Here is a 22412-nt window from a genome sequence, read left to right on the forward strand (position 1 = left end):
TGAAACGCACCAGTTGTAAGAAACTAATTGAATCATTGAATATAATGACAGTTCCTTCTTTATACATATTTGAACCTCTCAAAATTGCTGGGATCATTTAGATAATATTAAAAGAGATGGTAATACTCAACTACTTTACGCGTGGAAAAGAACTTATCCACTGTGTATCATAACATCTGCATACGGAAAATCACATATCTATCATGCTTATTATAAAAACATTGAGTCCGTAAATGATGCGAATTTCTAATAGTAAACATTTGCGTCTTCGCGAGCTGCCCCCTTGTCTGGCGCCAACAGATTGTGCTAGCGCGAAGGCTATTTTCAGATTTAAAATTGTGACTTAAATTTTAACAAATTCAATTTAATTATTTGAAAATTGATACTGATTGTGCGTGAACATGAACATTTTGCTTTTAAGACAGGGCAGTAACTATATTTAGATTTGAGCATTTAATATCTGTAACCACAAGTAGCTTGGGAAATTAAAGTTAAAACTTAATTAAGGAATATTTTAACCTATAGTAAAAAGCAAACTGAAGGCTTGAAGGGGAAGAACTAGTTAAATAAACGGAACACCAACAGGGCTTGCCTACTATCTTACAATCGATCAATCAGAATGAGGCTATAGATTGACGCTCAAGCCTAATTCTTGCCTTAAGCCACTGGCACCACTTGAGCGCAAACCCGGGATCCTATGATTAAACGAAAGCTATCTCCCATCCTTTAACAAGATCCATTCATTTAATTCATTTTAGAAATGAAATTGAGTTACGTCCCACGCTTCTACCGACTAGACTAAAGGAGACTGATGAAGTAATGAATGAAATGGTGGAATGAAGAAAGTGGGAGTAAACGGGAGAACCCTGAGGAAACCCAGGCACACTGTCCACAAAGTTCACTTGGAGCAAGCTGGGATCGAACCAGGGACCCCAAGCACCAGAGGTGAACACTACCACTGAACCATTGCAGCTCTCTAAATTTTAGAAATTTCATTCCATTCACTTGTTTTCAGTTTCACTTTTTCTTCCTTGATAAACGTATTCAGTTTGTTCATATACTGCCTATAGCTTTGAAAACAATTTCTAAAATGTTCAGGATAATTTGTCACGCATTTTATCATTTCAAGTATTTACAGTAAACTTTTTTCAAAGAAAATTTTACATGTAAATTCAGTATGCACTAAGTGAGTAGTTTAGAAAAGAACTTTCGTAAATCTTTAGATTTGAACGTTCAAGAAAATTAAATTTCTGAAACTGAAATGAACTTTAGTTTATGCCCACCGTTATGCGCTTTATGCTGAAAAAGACGGATGGCTGATGAATGATAATGAAAATTCTTGAAATGAGAATGTGGGAGAAAACTTGAGAACCTCGGGAAAACCACCGGCACGAGGTTTCCACCACTCACTAAGGTTTGGACCGAATCAAAAACATCACCAGATGTGAGGAATACCACTGAACTACTGTGCCGGCGTAAAATTAAATTGTTTTCCCCACATTAAAGAATTTGCTTCGTAGTATGAGATTAAATTTGAAAGAGCTTGTTCTTTGTAATGTCTAGAATAATATGTACTCGCCTTGCATAATTCTTCCACGTCATGTCCATCCACTACAATAGCATTGAATCCAAATGCTTCCAGTCTTTTCCTGTATACTTCCATGTTGTGTTGGAGCGCAGTTGGATCTGATTGGCCAAGGCGGTTTATGTCGAAAATTACGCAGAGATTGTCCAGATTGTAGAAACTAGCAAAATGCAGTGCTTCCCAAATCGATCCTTCTGCACTTTCTCCGTCTCCAACAAGGCAATATACTCTGTAAAATGAAAATTGAATTTTAATAAAAAGTAAACAATTTTACATATGTAACCGTAACCACACCATAAATTTTCGCCTTATATTCGCAACCCTATTGTCAGACTTTTATAAATCTAGCTTTCACCGAAAAACATTTGTTTTCGAGTTTCATCAATGAGTAAGATTACAGAGCATTCTATGAAGGATTAATGGTCTAGTTTTGAACACTATTATGCTTCGATTTAATTATAAAAGAATCGATAGTTCAGTAACGATTTCTCCATTGAACAGATTGAACAGCCTGTTCCCTACCTCTTGTTCATTTTAAATCCTTAATTTTCTAGTGGCAGAGAGGAGTCCCATCCCTGCTTTACTGCATTCAAGCTCCGTATCGTCTGTTCTGCAAGGATGCAACTTAATTTAACATTCAGTTGTAGGTTGTGGAAGCCAGGGGAAGCTGTGAGTGACCTGTTCCGTTCACTGTACTGGACATGGTGGAATTCAGCGCTTCATACAGTTCAGTTTATGCGAATTTAATCTGCTAAGGAATAAAGGAATTTCATAATCATTTTGTATCAAGTTGTGTTATTTTATCACTTTCTCAATAAAAACCTGGAAGGCCGCTAGTTAAACTTGTGCAAATCAGACCAACAGGAAGAGGTGAGTGGTAACCGTTTTAGGCTCACGAATTCAAAAGTTTAATCTTGCACAGAAATTTACCAGCTAGTATATGGTAGATCAAGTGCAATTGTGTCCTTTTTGTTCACTGATCTTTATAATGCTCATTTAAAACGGCAGGTCTACTCCTTCCCTTACAGAATTAAAATATATCACACTAGGCGTTTTCTTAGTCGTCACTATAATTCTACAAAACGGTTAACTGAGTTAATCAAATTATTATATCAGTCATGCTTATTTTGTTACTGAAAGTGTGTTTGGAATGTCGAAATTTTTTTTTTTTTTTAATGGAAATAGTGAGTTACTCATGAATAATTCCAAAATTTCCATCCAAGTACTGCGTAGAGAATTTCGATTACACAAGTATTAACGGTCAAATAGATTATTTCTGTGATGTAAAAATTATGCAAATTTAGAAGCAAACAAAAAAGTAAAAGTCTGATTAGTACTGTCCCTTCCCCCCCCCCCCTCTTTTTTCCTCTCTTTCAAAAGCAGGAATTGGATTACAAAAGACATGGTAGCAAGTCAAGGGACGAGAGCAATTACATTGAACTGCTGAATTTAATTTCATGGTAGAAAGTTGCAAACCCTTTGTTGAACGCAATTACGTTTGCTAGAACTTTCAATAGAATTCAAAATGTCTTAAGCTGCTCTGTCGCAGAGAAAATGTTTAACGAAATAAGGCATGAAATTCAGTTCTCCCTTTGTCAGAATGTTACTTCAAAAAAGTAACAGCCGTAGTAACTTCGAACACGGTCACAGGTGGAAAAAATATTTCAAGAATTCTTAGATGATACTGGAAATTGATCAGCCGCAGTATTGGCCGAGCATGCATAAAAATAAAATTTCTAAACATCCTGCAATTATGTCCTTTAGGCTAAAGACTGATGGTTATGAAGTAATTCCGAGGAATAATCATGTGGAAAGAAACTGAAGAACTCGGAGAAAACCATGAACATAATTTTCCGCCATGTTAAACGTATGCTAGTATTACCTTGTGTTTGACAATGCCGAAAGGTGTATTACTATTGACTTGTTCCCCGATTGGACACAGCACCACACACTACTATAATAGCCATGTACAGATTGTTCTTAAATGAGAGAAGTTATGCTAATGCTCTACAAGGTGGTAAAATAATACACCGACAAACTGAAGGTGAAAGCATGATACGACGACCCATACAGGCGGATGGAGAATTCACAGGTGTATTAATCATCTATGGATTCTCGTTGCACGGTGACTACTCCGCTTTCATCTGTCCTTCACTGCATTTCTTGGGTGTAATCTTTTGACCCGACAGCAATATCCCCCCCCCCCCCCCATTCGTGCAACATTCAGTTGTCAATCTTCGCCGGTTTCTCAAACCTTCTCGTGAAAACTCTTTCGACTCGTTAATTCGATATTCTTTGCTTAATTCATATCTAATACCACCACCTCCAGTTTGTCAGAGTATTATCCCACCTAGAATATTATATTGCACGGTCAAGATTATTCCCAGTATGTTGGAAAAAAGTTACTTTATCATTACTACGGTCCTGTAAAAAAAAATGCACTGTTCAAGTTGTCTTGCGAGGTAAGATGAATGTCATTGGCTCTGACACTTAAAATCAACAAGCTGAATCACTTCAACTTCGAACAAAAACCTGCATAATATAATTAGTAAATAGTGCTATTTTAACTCAAAACTTAGTAGTCCAGCTACAGTCAGTGCAACTATCATCCATTCAATGTTCACTGTTCAACTTCAGGTGCCAACAGTTTCTGCAGGTCTTAAAGAATAATTACGATTGCAAGCTAGCACACCTTTATACATCGAAAATCTGATTTGAACATAAGCTGATATAACAGGAGCAGATTTTAAGAAATGTGACTTCAGTTCCAGTCTATAACAAATATTTTAGCATAGGAAAGCTCAAAGAATAAATCTTATAACCTCCATTTTCCGCAATACTTATATTTTCTGACTTGCATCTCAATTTTCCTGCACTTTCTTAAACATAGTGGGCGGTATTCAGAGAGAATTCGTTAATCGAAGGTTAGTCACAGACTAGTTAGTAAGGATACTAATCTTTACTAAGGAAAGTGCAGTTTTTGGTATTCAGAGTCTACTTTGAGTGCAACTAAAATGATTTGAGTATGATTAACTTATAGAACCCCAATGCATGGGTGAGTAAAATAAATGTGGCAACTACGGAAAAGTAGATGAGCGCATGCGTAGTCTGTAAAAATGAAAATACATGAATTACAAAATACGAAATGTTGTGTCGCACGCTAAGCCGTGGGTAAAAGATTAGCCTCTGCTCTAGATTAATTAGTAACAGTGATTAACTTCGTCCAATACTACGTCCTAATCAGAGTCTCGGAATACAATTTTGATAACCATCCGTTAGTCAACACTGTAGTATGGTGTTAAACGTCAAAACGACTCTGCATAAGGCCCAGTAACTTTTTAAAATTAATTTAGCTCAATATTTCTAGTGATGTTAAGGCAAATGGCAGGCATCCAAAATCTGCCACAATTTGAGACATTTCGATAATTAGCTCTAACAGCAGCTATTCTAGATAATTATTAATTAAAATACACAAGATATTTTTGATCATGGAGAGCGAGAAAATAACGTGTATGGCTAACTAAAGAGTTTCTTCTGGGGGCTTAAGCCCTTCTACTCCTTGCTATGCCACCAAATAAATGAAAATTTAACTTTATGAATTAAGAAATAATCATTATCCAAATTCTAGTATTTTATAATAATCTTTTGGTCAATATGGAAGCTAGTCCGTATGATATTAAACCTACTATATATATCATTGGTGTAATATTTACTGTCAGAAAGATCTATGACAATTTATCAGCATAATATTTCTGATTAGTGAGATGATATCCATAGCACATAGCAACACAGCACTACTTATTTCTATTTAAGTTGTAAATTCAGACTACCCAAACATTTCTTCTCTGTGCAGTTTTGAAGTCATGTCTTGCCTATTTGGCAACAAGGTAACGATATTTACAACATAGAAGGTTTGATTTAAAATAGTAGATTATGATAATTTAAATATATAGGTATTAAAGAGTAAATAAAATGCTATTATATAGTAATTAAATATGTCCCGTGTGGAAAATATTCTTTTGCTGAACTGTTGTAACCTGACGATGTTAACTGAAACAGGACATGTACGGAAGCTGAGAGAAAAATTTTAATATAAATAACATGGTGCTGGTTTCTACCGCTTGGTAATTATCTATATGTAGATATAATGAAATATCGGAACAAGACCAATATATGTACTGTATTCATCATATAAACACTATTCATAGACATAATATTTAAAATACATATTACGCAGTTGTAACTACAAGTAGGTTAATTCATCTGGCCTGCGATTTCATACGAAAACATGAAATAAATAATTACCAATTGATCATACTATAAAATTTGTACGAGGAAATTTACGTATATGTAATATTGGTATTCGTTACTCAATTAGATTCTCGTTTCTACAGTTAATTCTATGTATGATTTAATTACTTATCTTTATAAACAAGTTAACACAAAATTTTGTCTTCTTACTTATATTTAATTTCTGAGAATTTGAATGTTCCTCCAATGACTATTGATTCATATCGTCAGTCACGGTAGTTATCTAGTCCCATGCGGTGTGATTGAGAAATCTTCATGATTGCATTTACATCCTTGTCACCGAACTTTGATCTAAAATATAAAATTTTTCTACGGTTTTCATTCGTGGTGGCGACTCAGTCTACATGCAAGGGCCAAACTGTTCAATTATAACATCGCCTTCGGTCGGCGGAATGGATGATCGATGTGCCGGAAGAACAAAGTGGAGCATTACAATTGATTACCTTTGTGAGTGTGATTTATTAAATAGGTTTGTTCTGTGTGTATGCAAGTGAATGTCTTCTTGTGTTATTACTGCAGGAGCGGTTTTATGATTTTAATTTTGGGTAGGCCCATTCTGTCGCTTATGGATACACACACACACATTTTATATATATATATATATATATATATATATATATATATATATATATATATATATATATATATATATATATAATTTTATTAATGGCAGTAGAACATTACTTTTATAGTAGTGGTTTATCCTGTTAATTATCTACCTTTAATATAAATAGTGGAAAATATATTTACTTTATTGTATCTTAGTTTATATTTCAAAATTTTTGGGTAGGCCTGTGCCTACCCGGCCTACCCGCCACCACTATTACTGTGAATGAAATTCAACTTGTTTATTCATATGCTAATGTAAAAAAAAAAAAAAAAAAAAAAAAAAAAAAAAAAAAAAAAAAAAAACGCAACTTCAATAAAACCTTAGCCCTATTCTTTCCTTCTGACCATTCGTAACAATTAACTGAATGATCTAAAACATTTCTTTAAAAATTCATTAAAGATACGGAACACCTGAACATCTTTTTTCAAAAGGTATTGCAGACAAACTACTTTGAACACTATTTTGAATCATCTGTAAACATATGCAAGCGCCCAATTCTGAATCAATACTATCTTCAAAAATGCTTATACATTTAAGGGGAACGAGTACAGGACACAGAATGAAAAGAATGCCCAGCGTACAAGAGCGTGAACACAAAATAAGGAAAGTAATTACTGGAAGACTTCGTTAGACTGACATCTTAAGCAATTTTCAAATGTAATCGGAGCTCTGAGATAAACAAATGTTTCATTTCTCAGTTACAATTTCAAATTTCCTGCAAAACAACTCGCCACTAAAACAAAATATTTAGTTTTGGATAAGGTTAAAGAAAACTGCTTAAATTTTTATTCAATCCCGTAAGTAGATTTTAATACACAAATGCTTTAGTGGTGATACAAGTCTGATATAATCCTTCCTATGATGATAGTTGCAAGCTTCTTACACTACGCATTTCAGTTTTAAATGACTACACACAATACGTAGTATTAAATTGTTTTCATAAAAATTGTTAAATATACATGATCAACTACTAGCCTTCACTATTAGAAGTTTTGTGTATGTGGGTGCGAAAGTAGACCTACTTCAACTTGAATGAACAAGTAAGTACTAACCTGTACGAAGCTTTGTCATAGTTCTTTCCAACATAAGCCATTCCACAGGAAACTGACAAACCTTGACCGAGAGAGCCGGTTCCTACATCTATGAAATTCAGTCTTGGTGTTGGATGACCTTCCAAATCGCTATCTATTTTCCTTAAATTCAGTAAATCTGATGTTGGAAACAACCCTGCTTCCGCCCATGCTAGAAAAAAAAATAGCACCATTAGCAGCATTCATTAATTTTTAACAACTCATGCTAAAAGAAAGTAGCAGAAGACATTGCATATATTATACGAAGAGTATAAAGAGTTACGTACACCTTGTCTCAAAAAGGTTGAGCGCATTTTTTATTGGTGTTTTGAGGCAAAAATTTTCAAAGTCCAACTTCGGGTATCTTCGGGAAATAGTAAACCAGGTTCGAACCTCCAAGCCAGCCTTTGCAATCGGGAAAAAGTTTGCAGATGCGTTTTTCTTTTAAATATAATAAGACTTGTTACCAAGTGTAGAAAAAAAGCAACATTGATTGAAATATTTAATGATACAATATTTCGAAACTTTGTATTAATGTCAGTAAATGTTTGTCATTTAGCTCTCCATACGTGATGGAACATTTAGATACGTAAACGAATCTTTCCATATGTAAAAGAATGCTCAAAGTTAATACATAGAATATAATTATCACCTGAGTACTAAAATAAAAGTCAAAGTAGAACAGAAACAGCGTTTGTAGTGGATATGAATGTCATAATTGTCTTGAGAATATTTATACATCGCTAAAAGTACCTTAGCAGAAGTCCTTGTGTTAGCTCACTGGTAAGTTGTCGGACCTTAAATCATAAGGTTATGAGTTCGAATCTTCTCTGGGTCAATGCCTTTTTTAAAAATTATATTTTCCGCAATGCATGAAAAATTATATAAAATAATTACATTAAAATATATCAGTTGTATATATATATATATATATATATATATATATATATATATATATATATATATATATATATATATATATATAACAATCATTGCAGAATGTAGTAATTATTATGTTTAAAATATAAAATCTGAGATAATTTTCACAGTACGTCGGTATTATATATGAGAATGTTAAATGCAAGTTAGGAAAATCGTTTAATAGCAATAAATAAATTATGTAGTGTATTTATTTGCAGCTATTTGTCATACAGATGTAACTTCTCAATATTCTCAATACAGCATGTCAATTACATTCGTGAAATACAGTATATTCCTACGAATATAGAAAGTGTGTAAACAGAGTATCCAAAGTCGGATCCTGCTTCAAGACACATAACTTTTCCCGATCCCCTTAACGTCACGGGAAGAAACAAATTCTCTTTAGAACGGAATATCGTTACTTCGAGTCTCATTCAAATACGTTGAATATGCTTTTGTATATTCATTTCTCTCTCTCTCTCTCTGTGTTTGTGTGTTGCGGAATATCCCAAGTTGAATACAACATTTGCAAAGTATATGACCATCAGTGTAATGGAATACCGGAAATTGAAAGTCGTGTTTCTTCAGGTTGGATTTGCGTGTTCATGTTAGCTCACTGGTAGAGTACGGGCTTGTTAATGAGGTCGTCTTGAGTTCAAAGCCTGCAGAGATTTTTTTTTTGTTAGTAGAATTGCACAGAAATCGGATTCAAGGACTGGTTTACTTCTAGAAATTTTTTCAGAAGCGTTTAGGTAGCCCTGAAAAGGACTGTTTTCGGGAGTTAAGGCGGGGACATTGTGTCCAATACTTATTTATTTAAATCCGCTGACTCCAACAAGAGAATCCCAATTACAGGAGTCTTACATAAAATATTACATCTATGTTATCAATTTAAAACAAACACTAGAATAAAAAAATTCACCCTTCTGAATTTATTACACGCCCTATTCTTCTGGGCATGGAATCTATTAAATGGGTGACAAATTTATCTCCTTCCCCTACCTCCAGCTATGCTTCGGAAACAAGATGCCACAGGTCATCTTGGGTTCTGGTGGATCTGCCTCAGGCCAACTATCCCTTAGAGTACTCTTCACTTCTGCCCACATTTTCCATGAGATTGAGGTCTGCTCCACGAGGCGGCCAGTCAATTAAATCAATCTCAGGCTGCCCTGAGAACCATTCCTAAACCACACGGGAAGTATGTATTGGCGACTGGTCTTGCTGGAACTGAATTACACCATCAGGCTGAAATACTCGTACAGACGGCACCATGATATTACTCATAATATCTAAGTACTGAGCACTGTCCAGGTGTCCTTTAATTCTGTGAAGCTGTTCTGCTCCGCGCCTGAAAATCCAACCCCAACATGAAATAGATACATGGCCACTGCGATTTCAAGCAGCAACACATCCAGGGTCATATCGGGTGCCTCTCGGGCGATACACAAAACGGCGTCCCTCATGTAATGTGAATATGGATTCATCTGAGAAAACCACGTTTTCCCAATTGCGACCCACATTCGCCTGTGCAAACGCGAGACGGTAAATTTTGTGGTCATCTGAGAGTTTTTCCTTCACGGCAGCAACACAGCCACGTAACCCGGCATGACGAATCCTTCGCAGAGCTGTATGCTTACTACCAGGAAAAAGAGAAGCTTCCCTTAGCTGTCTAGACGTCCTTAGTGGGTCTAGCCGGGCTTCGTTTACTAATCTCGCATCTTCGGCTTCGGTTGACACATGCGGACAACCAGAAGATCGTAAATTACCAGTTTGACGTGTAGGACCATATTTCCGAACCCATCGCTTTCCTGTAGAGGCCGGGACACCTACTCGCCTGCTAGCTGCAGTTGCAGAATAGCCTTCCAACTCCCATAAAGTAATTACTGCTGTACGTCTATCCATAGTTACCAATGTTCTGAGCTGTGAGCAGGAAGCAATAGGTAAAAGCTAGTACCTGACGCGTGGTTGGTTAATTGCACGACACGCCTATTGTGGGGAACGACTTGGGCAGCGACTCGCGAAAGAAATCTGAAAATGGTGCGCCGTAATAATAATATTAAAAACAGTTTTTATAAAGGAGTATTAATACATACGAAAAGCTGTTTAAAGAATGAATTGTTATACTGACTTTACACGTATAAAAACACATACCATATACCAAACAGATTGAGCGATATGATAGCTGTATTGAAACGACACTTTCGAAGTCCAACTTCGGGTATCTTCTGAAAACAGTAAACTAAAGCTGCTGGTTCGAACCTCCAAGCCAACCTTAGCAATCGGGATAAAATGTACAATGTTTTTCCTTCTGTTAAATATAATAAGACATGTTGAAATGGTATTAAGTGTATAAAAAAAGTAAAGTTGATTGAAATAGTTAATGATACAATATTTCGAAACTATATATTCACACTCTCGTTTCGTCATTGTGATTTCCATACGAAAAAAATAATTTACGTATGAGCTCAGTTATATTTCAGAAGCAGCTTCCGAAAAGCGGTCATGTTAGCTCAGTGGTACACACCCGAGCGTTTAAATCGTGAGTTCGATACCCGTTCAGGTGAGATTCTTTTATGATATTCTACTTTCCTCAATGCATGAAAATTATGTAAAATAGTTACATTACAATTCATCAGTTGTATATATATTTTCATATCATCAGTTGTATATATGAGTTGAAAATATTTATTCATATCATCAGTTGTATATATCAGTTGAATATATATATTCATATCATTTCACGACATAAGCAATTCTTATCTTTAAAATATAAGATTTGAGGTATTGACAGAACGTCGGTATGTTATATGTGAATATTAAATGCAAATTAAGAAAATCGTGTAATAGCAATAAATAAGTTATGTAATGTATTTATTTGCAGCTATTTTCATACGCAGGTAACTTCTCAATATTCGCATTACAGCATTTAGGTAGAGCATATCGAAAATCGGATCGTGATTCAAGACAAAAACCTAGCTAGCCCCAAACTGTCACGTAAGAAACTCACGAATCGCAAAAGTAAAGTGAAGAGATTGAGAGCGGTAATTCCTTAATCGCTCTCTCTCAACTCTCTCTTATCTGCATTTATACATATAAAAGTGTATGTATGTATGTTCCATCATAACTCATGTATGCCTAGAGTAGGGTTTCTCAACCTGGGAGTCGTGGCCCCTAGGAGGTCGCGAAGATAAGCGGAAGAGATAAATATAGTTAGAATCTAATACCGGAAATTATTTTGAATTTGGTTCTGATAGGCATACTTTTATTTTATACATACTGTACAGAACAATAAAAAATAGGTCTACTGAACATTGTCAAAGGGTGCAGAGTTGTTTAAAAATGAATTTAAATGAAAGACGTATGATATGATACTAATGAGAACTGTATATAGAAATACTAGAAAAATACACATGGAACAAAACCTGCACATTGAAATACAATTAAAATTGAAACCTAATGAGATACCTAAGCATGGTGTAATTTCACTAGTGCAGCAATGCCCGGTTCAATCTTCATGACGAACATTATGAAGCCATTTTCAACTGATAAGCGATTTCTTGTCTTTGTTTTAATGTTTACCATGAAAAAAAACTTTCGCACAAGTACGATGTAGCAAATGGAATTATTACTTTTAAAGCAGCAGATACCAGACCAGGATATTCTTCTCTCCTCATCAGGCAGAACTTGTCCAAGTCTGTTACAGAAAACCAGTTGCAAAGACTTGTAGCATGATCATTCTATTATTTGGTTAAGAAGTTGTGGGCTTAGATCAGATACATTAATGGCCTCTTCAAAGAAGGAGTAACATCCATCTTGAACCAGCACCTTCGTCGTTGGGAATATAGATAGTACACTTACTGTATCCACTGTCAATGCCGGGCGCCGAAAAAGGGGGCACAAATTTCGTAGGAAGTGTGTTACTCATGTTAGGAAAGTAGGTATGCACGCGAGACAAGACGAGACGAGAAATGAGAAAGTCTCGTCTCGTCTCGCAAACTCAAGCGTTGGTCTCGTCTCGCGTAAGGTCTCGTCTCGCAAGTGTGAAGTCTCGTCTCGCGTCTCGCGCGAGACTTTCTTGCATGGTCTCGCATATATTCTAAGTCAAAATTTTGCAATGTGTTATTCTATGGCTGTTAATGATGTGATATTCTGTCCGAAGGCAGGTATTTGACCTAAAAGTCTTTTGGCAAGGTGAATGGTGGTTTGCCATTGCTTTCCATGGGATGAATGTTCATAACATCCTAAGGAGACGGAACCTAGAGTTCAATATGGTATCCGAACTTGTGTCCCCTCCGCTCCAAATTAAAAGAAAAGTTGTGCTGGAATTTGATCGATGGACCATTAATTTTCGTCAAATTAATAGCATAATTTACAGCAAAACCAGCATCAATTGTTGCTGGATCCAACATGGTTTTCCAGCTTAGAGGTCTCCAGCAATATTTGCCTCTTCTAAAATATCGTCGCCACTATCAACATTTACACGTTTTGGTCGTTTCCTTGAAGGGTGATTTTCCAGTATAAAGATGTTTTTATACCACCAAAAGCGCTTGTACACAACAGAACTCCTCACAACACAACACGGCCCAATTCTTTTGGTTCGTTCGGGCTTGTAGCAATGTTGGATTATCGCATTTTATCAACTTTCGCTTTCAACTTATACTGCCAGATCTAGAAAATAAAATTACTGACAGATATAGGGCCATTCCTACCATCTCCCACGAAACCTATAGGGACATCCTGCCAAACCAGTATTTGAATTAAACTTCCGAACTAGAGGGGGATGTTTTTGATAAATATATAGAAAGAAAATACTTATTCCATGTAAAAATATCATGTTATTTCTGCGAGCCGGGCCGGGGATAAACTTTGACGAGAGGGGATTTCCCCGCCACTCCCCAACATTAATCGCTAGTAGTAATGTGAAAAAGACAAACAACAGAAATATCATATTTCGCAGCAATAGGGAGTCTTATTCACTTTTCAGACCAAAAATAGATTAGTAGGGATGGGCACGAGCGACTTTTCTTTGAAACTCGACTCGACTCGAAACAGACATCTTTGAGGTCTACTCTAGGACTGCGCGAAAAATATCCTCCAACTCGACTCGGATTAGAGTCGAGTCAAACTAAAACGAGCCAAATCCTGTGTGTAGTCCTACCTAGACAATACATGGACAATATAATTATTCTATTATCAATTATACTACTATTACTACAAATAATAATAATAATAATAATAATAATAATAATTAGTAGTAGTAGTAGTACAACACCGTGTATAAACATGAACGATAGATGGTTAGTAAAGGAATACTAAAAGCTAGTTGACTGCCGACGTCGGTAGTCATGACGTCTACAAGGCAAAGACATCGTTCATTACCCTAAGCCAGCGTTTCCCAACCTTTTTTCAACTTGCGGCACACTACAGGTGTAGCTTGAATTCTCGCGGCACACCCATATTTTTATATTTATATATATATATATATATATATATATATATATATATATATATATATATATATATATATATATATAATTACTATTATTATTTGTAATTATAAAATACTGTGGTATTTTTATGTGGTTACTGATATCCTTGTTACAAAGAAGAAAGCTCCATCACTGATTTTCCCCCGTGGTAAATCATTATGCTTATTTCTCATTCTAATTTTAAAATAGAAAACAATTGCAATGAAATACAGGACTCAGGTTTTTAAAAATCCAAAACTGTATTTAACCTTTAACTACAAGGGAAGATCACTAAATAACGAACAAATAAATAAACCTATACTTTTAAAACAAATGTTGAATTTATTGAATGATATGTTAAAATTTCAAGTTACTAAATAGTTTGCAACAATAAAGAAGCAATAATTGTCATGATAATGATAAATACGTTTTTCAACATTAAAAATGTACAGAAGAGTAACACAGTATGAAACTTAAAACTGTAGATTTATAGTAGAGGTTCATAATAATGTGAAATACGAATATACATTTTCCCCTATGTCTTGCAATTTGGTTCCTATAAAATTAATAATTTGTTTCGATTTCCTCACGGCACACCAGCGGCCCATTCGCGGCACACCGGTTGGGAAACTCTGCCCTAAGCTGTAAGCGTCGGTGGACTACAGATGGTCAACTATTGACCTCTCGCCAAAAATTGGTGGCCCCGCAGCGACAATCCGCGGTGGCCCCAGTTCCATTTTGAAAACTTTACTACCAGCGGCAGAGACGCGATGAAACGACAACGAACCACAAAATTACTCTCCCAAAATATGTTAAAATGCCTATGTGTGATTTGTTTATATTTAGGTGAGTCAAAAAAACAAAACAAATACCCCGGGGTGGGCGCGAACTATCAATATTACGATCACTAGGCACGTGTTCTTCTGATTTCCCTACGGAAACGATCATAAGAAGCTTGCTTGTTGATGGATAAATCATTGACGTCTTAATTTAGCCAATCAGACAAACCCCTACATCTCGAGTTCTAGGAGGTGATACCGTGAACCGTTTCAGATTTATTGCTTTCTGGTGGGGTACTATTATCTATGTGCAAAATTTGAGCATAATAGCCGACATGCATCTTCGGTGCCTCTTATCTTTAGTACAATTTTAACCAGAGATGGTGTGGGTCAATGAAAATTTGATTCACGACCCACCATGATCCAGTATCACCCACCACCCAAATGACCCATTGGTCCACTCTGACCCATCATCCATCGTGATCTACTCTGACCCACCACCAACTATGAACCACTGAACCATTGCGACCAACTCCGACCCATCGACATCAACTCTGACCCATGATCCACGTCCTCTTCTCTTGTAATAAAACAAGACAAATTATCACTTACCGGAGTTTGAATTTCTACCGTCAATGGCTCAAGCACCTCTGTTACTATGCTGGTGGATCTGACCTTTACGATATATAATGGCAAAGTGTTTCTCAACTTCCGAATTAAAATGAATTTAAATTTATCATATATAATTATTTCTTTGTTGCCTTACACATACATTTCAGTAGAAAATAGGATGAAATTTGAAAGTCTCAAATCAAGGAAAAGTAGACCAACGTAAAAGAAGAAAGAAAAACTAATTTTCTATATCATTAAGCACCTGGAGTGCCACTCTATATATAATTTTGATGTCATCCCCTTTCATTTCTCCTAGGAGAGCAAACGGATACTGCCACCGTTAGGACTAAATTTGGTCTTAAATGACATTAAAATTTCTATCAATTAATTTAGCGACCAGTGTTGCATTTAAAAGCTCGGAGCCTCTACGCACTTTTGCTCTCGGCGCCCCAATAACTACATATTTCTCCGCCCCTTCATCCCTAACTTAAAAATAAAACTTAATTCGAATATGCTTAATTAGTGAATTTATTACATTTAAATACCACTCACTACATGCTACAGCTAGAACTACGTAACAAAAAATAACAAGTGTGAAACGTGTTCTGAATTATTTTTAGATTTCTTACGCTATTATTATACATATTAGAACAGTAAAAGAGGATTGTTCATGAAATAGTATATTTGCTCTTGATTTTTAACTTTTTCATACGGAAAAAATTAAAATATTATTCAAGTTTTAAACTTTGCACTCTGCAAATATATTGCCCTCTAGGCAATGGGACTAATGTGAAATGTGGACTAATGTGGACTAATGGAAAATGCGGCAGTTAGCGGCGCTGAAAATTTACGATTCGATTCTAATATCGGTTGATTTCGATATTTTTATGTCGCTACATAACCACCCTGGGCGCTAATGGGAACTTAATTGGACTTGAATTGAAAGTAGAACTATTCACCTAAGCGACCACGAAGCTATGGATTCGATACTAATATCGACCAGTTTCTAGCATTTTTGATATGTATCCCGACAGTACTCTTTTCCAGACTGTAAGAAATATAGTTATAATTGCGCTAGATATATCAGAATTATGTTGAAACACACACATCCATCCACTTTTATATTCTGTATAAATAGAGTGAGCGAGCGAGTGAGCGAGAGAGAGCGACTAAAGGCATCACCACTTCCACATTGCAAAAGCATATATCAGGAATTGAATTTAAAATCTATGTAAAGACTTTCTGCTGTGGCGTGCTTCATAAGGACAATTCCAGTCTGCTCACGTGACCTTTGGGGTTCATGAATTTCTTGCGAGCGTTGCGACTTTGGATTCTCTGTTTAAACCTTCGGTTTATGCATCGAATAAGTTTTCAAGAACATAAATGACATGCTGTATTATGAATGTTGAGAATTACCCTCTATATGACAAATAGCTGCAAATAAATACACTACATGATTTATTTATTGCTAATGAACGAGTTTCTTAACTTGTATTTAACATTCTCATATATATAATACAGACCTACTGTGGACACCTACCTATTTCAGATGTTATATTTTAAACATTATAATTACTACATTCTGCAATGATTATGTTATATATATATATATACAACTGATGTATTTAATATTATTTTATATAATTTTTCATGGATTGCGGAAAATATAATTTTTTGAAAAGGCATTGACCCAGAAGGGATTCGAACTCAACCTTATGATTTGAAATCCAACAGCTTACCAGTGAGCTAACACAAGGACTTCTGCTAAGGTACTTTTAGCGATGTATAACGGATCAAGAAAATTATGACATTCATACCCACTAGAAACGCTGTTTTTGTTCTACTTTGACTTTTATTTTAGTACTTAGGCGATAATTATGTTCTATGTCATAACTTTGAGCATTCTTTTACATATGGAAAGATTCGTTTACATATCTAAATGTTCCATTACGTATGGAGAGCTAAATGACAAACAAGCATGTGGTGACATTAATACAAAGTTTCGAAATATTGTGTCATTAAGTATTTCAATCAATGTTGCTTTTTTTCAACACTTGATAACAAGTCTTATTATATTTAAAAGAAGAAAAACACATCTGCAAACTTTTTCCCGATTACAAAGGCTGGCTTGGAGGTTCGAACCTGGTTTACTATTTCCCGAAGATACCCGAAGTTGGACTTTGAAAATTTTTGCCTCAAAACACCAATAAAGAATGCGCTCAACCTTTTTGAGACAAGGTGTACCTTTTTCTTTTAGATAGTGTAACTTACGATTTTACTGAAATTATGTTTCCTTTGGATTTGATTTGACTAAGAATGTCTAAGATCAGCTTGGAGTTATTTAATAAGCTGCATGTGACACAGGGGTGGTGCACTAGGAAAACTAACTCTAAAATAGAAAAACACATCTTTGATCTTTGTCTCGGTACAGAATAAGCTTTGAGAAACTGAAAAGAAAAATTTTTAACGACTCACTATTATAACTTAGGATAATGGTGACGGATGAAAAAAATTAATTATGAAATGTGTCAAAGAAACAAGCATAAAATTATGTCTTCAAATGTTGTCAGAAGCTTATTAAACGTATCAAACTTATTTCAACCTTCAAAAGTAATGTCCAAATGTTTATTTTTGTCGTACTCTGGCCATGTGTGACATTCCCCCGTGAGCATTCCGGTTACCCTGTGAGACTAGTTCGTGTTATATACAGTCGTGAGCAAAAATTTGTACGTATTCTGGCAATTGAAGATTTTCGAAAATTATTGTATCTTAAGTTACTACTAATAGTTGGGGAGCATATGTAATTCCGTGGGATTTTGAATGAAACAATCATGTGATTGGTGGCGATGGATAGTTAATGATCTGTAGAATCTTGTACTGCCGGCTGTTTTGTCTCGAAGTCTGGCCGGGCCGATGTATGACGTCATACTTCTACGATGGCCGCTAACGCCGACATCTGTATCCTTTTAGCGCTATACAGGCTAAACTTCTCAACCGATTTTCATGGGAAGTGGCTCATTTTATTTCTTCTGGCTGCTGCATGAACCTTTTGTATAGATATTTGCCAAATAAGTAGTTCACTACATCAAAAATTAAGAAAACTATCAAAACTGTGGTAAAATCGCTTTTTCGAACTCCAATGGGCATACTGAATGGGTTCTAATGTCATTTTTCTCCATGGATGTAATTTATACATATTGAATAGATATTTGCCAAATAATTTTATTTACAAATTTAATTTTAAAAAAAACATTGATTTTTTTTAAGATATGCAGCCAAATATGAACAATGACAATTGTAGGAGGTATAAAATGTTAAATAATTGTATCGATAAATAGCAAAATTAAACAAAAGTTTGATTATAGAGTAATACCAATTTTTACCACCGTTGTACCAATTTTCACACCACTTACCTGCGTACAATATCGGTGCTGCGTGTCCTTTAGAAAGGATAAATCTGTCACTTGATGGGTCCCTTGGTTCTGAAACTTTGTACCGCATAGTGTGGAAAAAGAGGACAGACATTATTTCTGCCATGGAAGAACATGATGTAGGATGTCTGTAAAAGAAATTTTACATTATATGAAAACATCGAAAATATTGAACAACACTGTAATGACTATTTTTAATGTTTTGAATAGTGGAAGAATACACTACGTTTACAGATAGTCTTAAGTAGTATGATACTTTAATTTCCAAAACTAATAATGGACATTGTTTACAATGTTTAAGAAATTTTAACAAGTTACTCGAAACAAAGATGATCAAAGAGAGGATTAAAAATTTGACTTTTCAAAAGGTTTCATTGAAGAAAAAAAAGTAGATAAGTATGTCCAATCACGTAGGTGGTTTTTTCAATAGGCGTAAAGGTATTTGATATTTATATGTTCCGGAGATACGAGAAACCTTGGTGAAGTTTGCAATACTGCAGTTACAAAAAACTAAAGCAGCAATCATCTAACTTTAGAAACTTGTCAGTTTTTTTCTCATCTCCGGAGGGTTTGCGATTGGACTGCTGGAAATTTTCTTTTGTCTACTGAAAATTGCTAGTCCTTAGATGCGATACTCAAGAATTTTAAATAAAGACCTAAGAAAGTCTTTTTCAATTCCTTAACTTTAATCCTATTTATTTGAAATAAGTCCTATCATGATCAAAGTATGACATTAAGCTATTTTGACAATGCATTGTGACCAATCAGTTGCGTTATGACTCTCGGAGGGGCCTCCAAAATTTAGATATTTGTAATATTGTCAATTTCTCTAGTTCTGCAACACTAAATAATAAATTAAGTTTTCGTTTAACGTGTAAATTTGAAATACTTAATATGACGTAATTTGGGATACTATGCTGACTGAAAATATACAACTTTATGTTTGTTTGGTAGCACTGTTCCGGCAGAGTATGTTAATGCAATAATCTTTGTTAGCATTTGCATCGCACGAATTAAACATTTTTTCTATTAGTTTAAAAGTAACAGTGTCTCAAGATAAGTTGCCGAACAACAATTTGAGAACTGGGAGGAGGGGATCTTATGTTCATGATGAGTTTCAAAAATCTAGAGACATTCTTGTCCTTAGCTTGAGAGTCATACGTGCAGCTTATATTCAGTTTGAACGAAATCCTGTTATTGATAGAGAGTGTATGGGGGGGGGTGGCCTGGGGACCAGACGAGTCGACCGAGAGTTACCAAAATTTGGTTACTAGTACCTTGGTCCAGAGGCCCCAGACGAGTTTTTCAAATTTCGAACAGGAGTCTCAAGGGAGAGTTTACCGGAACATGTGAAAATAGAAAATTAGATATTAGTGTCGAATTCATAGTTTTCCTGGTCGCTCAGATCAATGGTGACACTGATTGCATTAACTTCCAAATTCACCCTATTCGGCTGCGATCCGGGTCACCGGGGGATACCAAGACGTAAAAGTAATCCAAAGTGACCAATATTAGTGTCAAATCCATAGTTTTCGCAGCCACTGAAATGAATTGTGATACTCCCACAGGCGTTGACTTTCAAATACAGCTCCTGTGCGAAGAATGGGTATATTCAGCTAGTAAGAAATAAAAGGAAGAAAGTGAAGAATTCGAAAAGTGTATTCATATTAAACAAATTCATGACCAATGAGTAACGTAAGAATCTGGTATTAAAATTGAGAGAAATGAGGAAAGGGCGGGAGAAATGTGAGGTACGATAATAGAACGATCAAGTGTTTGCGATGTACGCGTATTCATGGGCTCATTTGTAGTACCCGTGCGAAACAATCGACTACGCTATAGATGTTTGTCACTACTATTTTATTAACGTTGAGTTAAATACCTGCTCCTAGTCTTCGCACCATGCTTTACTGAGAAGTAGAGCAGTAAACTGACGTCAGAAATCATTCAGTTGGAAACAACTGGAAAACAGGCAAATAAATTAAATAAATATAGTCCCCGGAAGCGCAAAAGTTTTTCTAATACACAATGCTTAAGGATTGCGACCTTTAAAAGTTCTGCTTCAGAGTAGAGGTGTAATCAGCAGGCTAAGAATTAACAGATCGCTGAACTACACGGTCCGATGTGGACTGATTTTGTAGTAGTAAGCTCTTTAGTCCGTTTTGATGTAAAATGTGTAGTCCAAGAATTGTTCCCTCAAGAATCCTTGAGCAGGACCTCTGGGAACTTCTCCGGAAGTAGTGGTGGTGTGGGTAACAGTGGATGTTGGCTGCTGTGTATTGTTAACTGCTGGCGCAACGGGAAGACCACATGTCTAAGTGCCAACAACAATCTGTTCTTCGAGCAAAGGAGTAGATTTCACAGCAGGTGGAAAAACGTGAAAGCAAAATTGTGCGCTAGTGTTATGCAGCGCTTGTCTTCAGTAGCGGAGATATTTTCAGTGATAAGCTCACGGACTATTTCGTCCCTCTTAAGATCTCATTGGATAAAAAGATCTCCAATATATTTCAAACAAAGGTTTCCTTGTAGGTCTTATCTGAAGAACTACATATAGTGTAGCCAAACCCGAACTATCACTTAACTTCGTATGTGTTTATTCCGTAAAAAACACGAAAACTAGGGTCCGTTCAAAAATTTTGAGGCACCTGATCCAAAAACTATAATTCTTGGCCAAGATTGCAATCTTTTGATGCATTTTTCTTAGTCCTAAAATTCTTGGCCAAGATCGCAATCTTTTGATGCATTTTACTCGATCATTCCTAATTCTTGTTTTCTTTTCCAGGAGACAAGTTTAAACATTCCTCATTTATTCTATGTAGTCTTAAAATTTAGTTTTATTTATGATCTAAGTTTATAACTTAGATCATAAATAACTTAACTTACAAGATCAACTTAAATTTTAACAGAACACGATAGAATAAATTATGATAAAATCTTAGAATTTCTTCTGGAAAAAATGAAGGAAAAAATTAGATATGCACCTTTGTCTTGAGAGAGACTACTTTTCGTCCATGAATGTCACAGTCACCAAGCCAATGTGCTCATTTTCAGTTGGAACATTTTGACTGAGCCGTACATTGTGTTGAACTATGTACTGTCAGAACAATTGCCACAGATGGCAGAGGTTTTACACGACCTAGATGAGCGGCCAAAATGTTGACAGTTGAACCAGTACAAAGTGAGGAAATAAGGACTTTCCTGGGAGAATATACTACCATATAGGCCCGTATTTACATATTGTGCGCCCCCTGTGCTCTAAATGATTTGCCGCCCCTTAGCACAAACTTATGTCTCAAACAAGCTCTTGAGTAGCAGTTTAGGTATTACAAATTAACAAAAGTTACAACGTACTTTTAAATGGCCTAATTCTTTCAATGACTGATGTGGTCTAGATAGATTGACCATAATAGACAGGAACATGAAATTTTAATAGGCTTTAAAACTCTCCGAGAAATTATCCAAATGACCTGTTCCAGGTCCCTAGGTCACCTTAGCTGAGCTGAGATGGGGGTACAAAGTCCCCATAAGAATAAAATGGGAGCATTTTAAAAATAGTCGAAAACTACGAATATTAGAGTTGAATCCATAGTTTTTGGGGTCGCTGAGGTTACTAGTGACAATTTTA

At 35.6% G+C, this 22412-nt stretch overlaps 1 protein-coding gene across 2 annotated transcripts in view; it reads right to left on the bottom strand.

Annotated features, from left to right (window-relative positions):
- LOC145688514 (transketolase) overlaps window positions 1-22412 on the bottom strand; it is a 168516-nt gene that overhangs the window by 27545 nt on the left and 118559 nt on the right. For both annotated transcript variants that reach the window (XM_081762861.1, XM_081762862.1), the window contains exons 2-4: window positions 18770-18915; window positions 7559-7748; window positions 1580-1814 (exon numbers count right to left, since the gene is read on the bottom strand). In XM_081762861.1, the coding sequence (XP_081618987.1) occupies window positions 1580-1814; window positions 7559-7748; window positions 18770-18915 (571 nt within the window). The remainder of the gene's footprint in view (window positions 1-1579; window positions 1815-7558; window positions 7749-18769; window positions 18916-22412) is intronic.

The sequence above is a fragment of the Thermobia domestica genome, chromosome 6, assembly GCF_964235325.1.
Source record: "Thermobia domestica chromosome 6, izTheDome1.hap1.1, whole genome shotgun sequence".
Lineage (NCBI taxonomy): Eukaryota > Metazoa > Arthropoda > Insecta > Zygentoma > Lepismatidae > Thermobia > Thermobia domestica.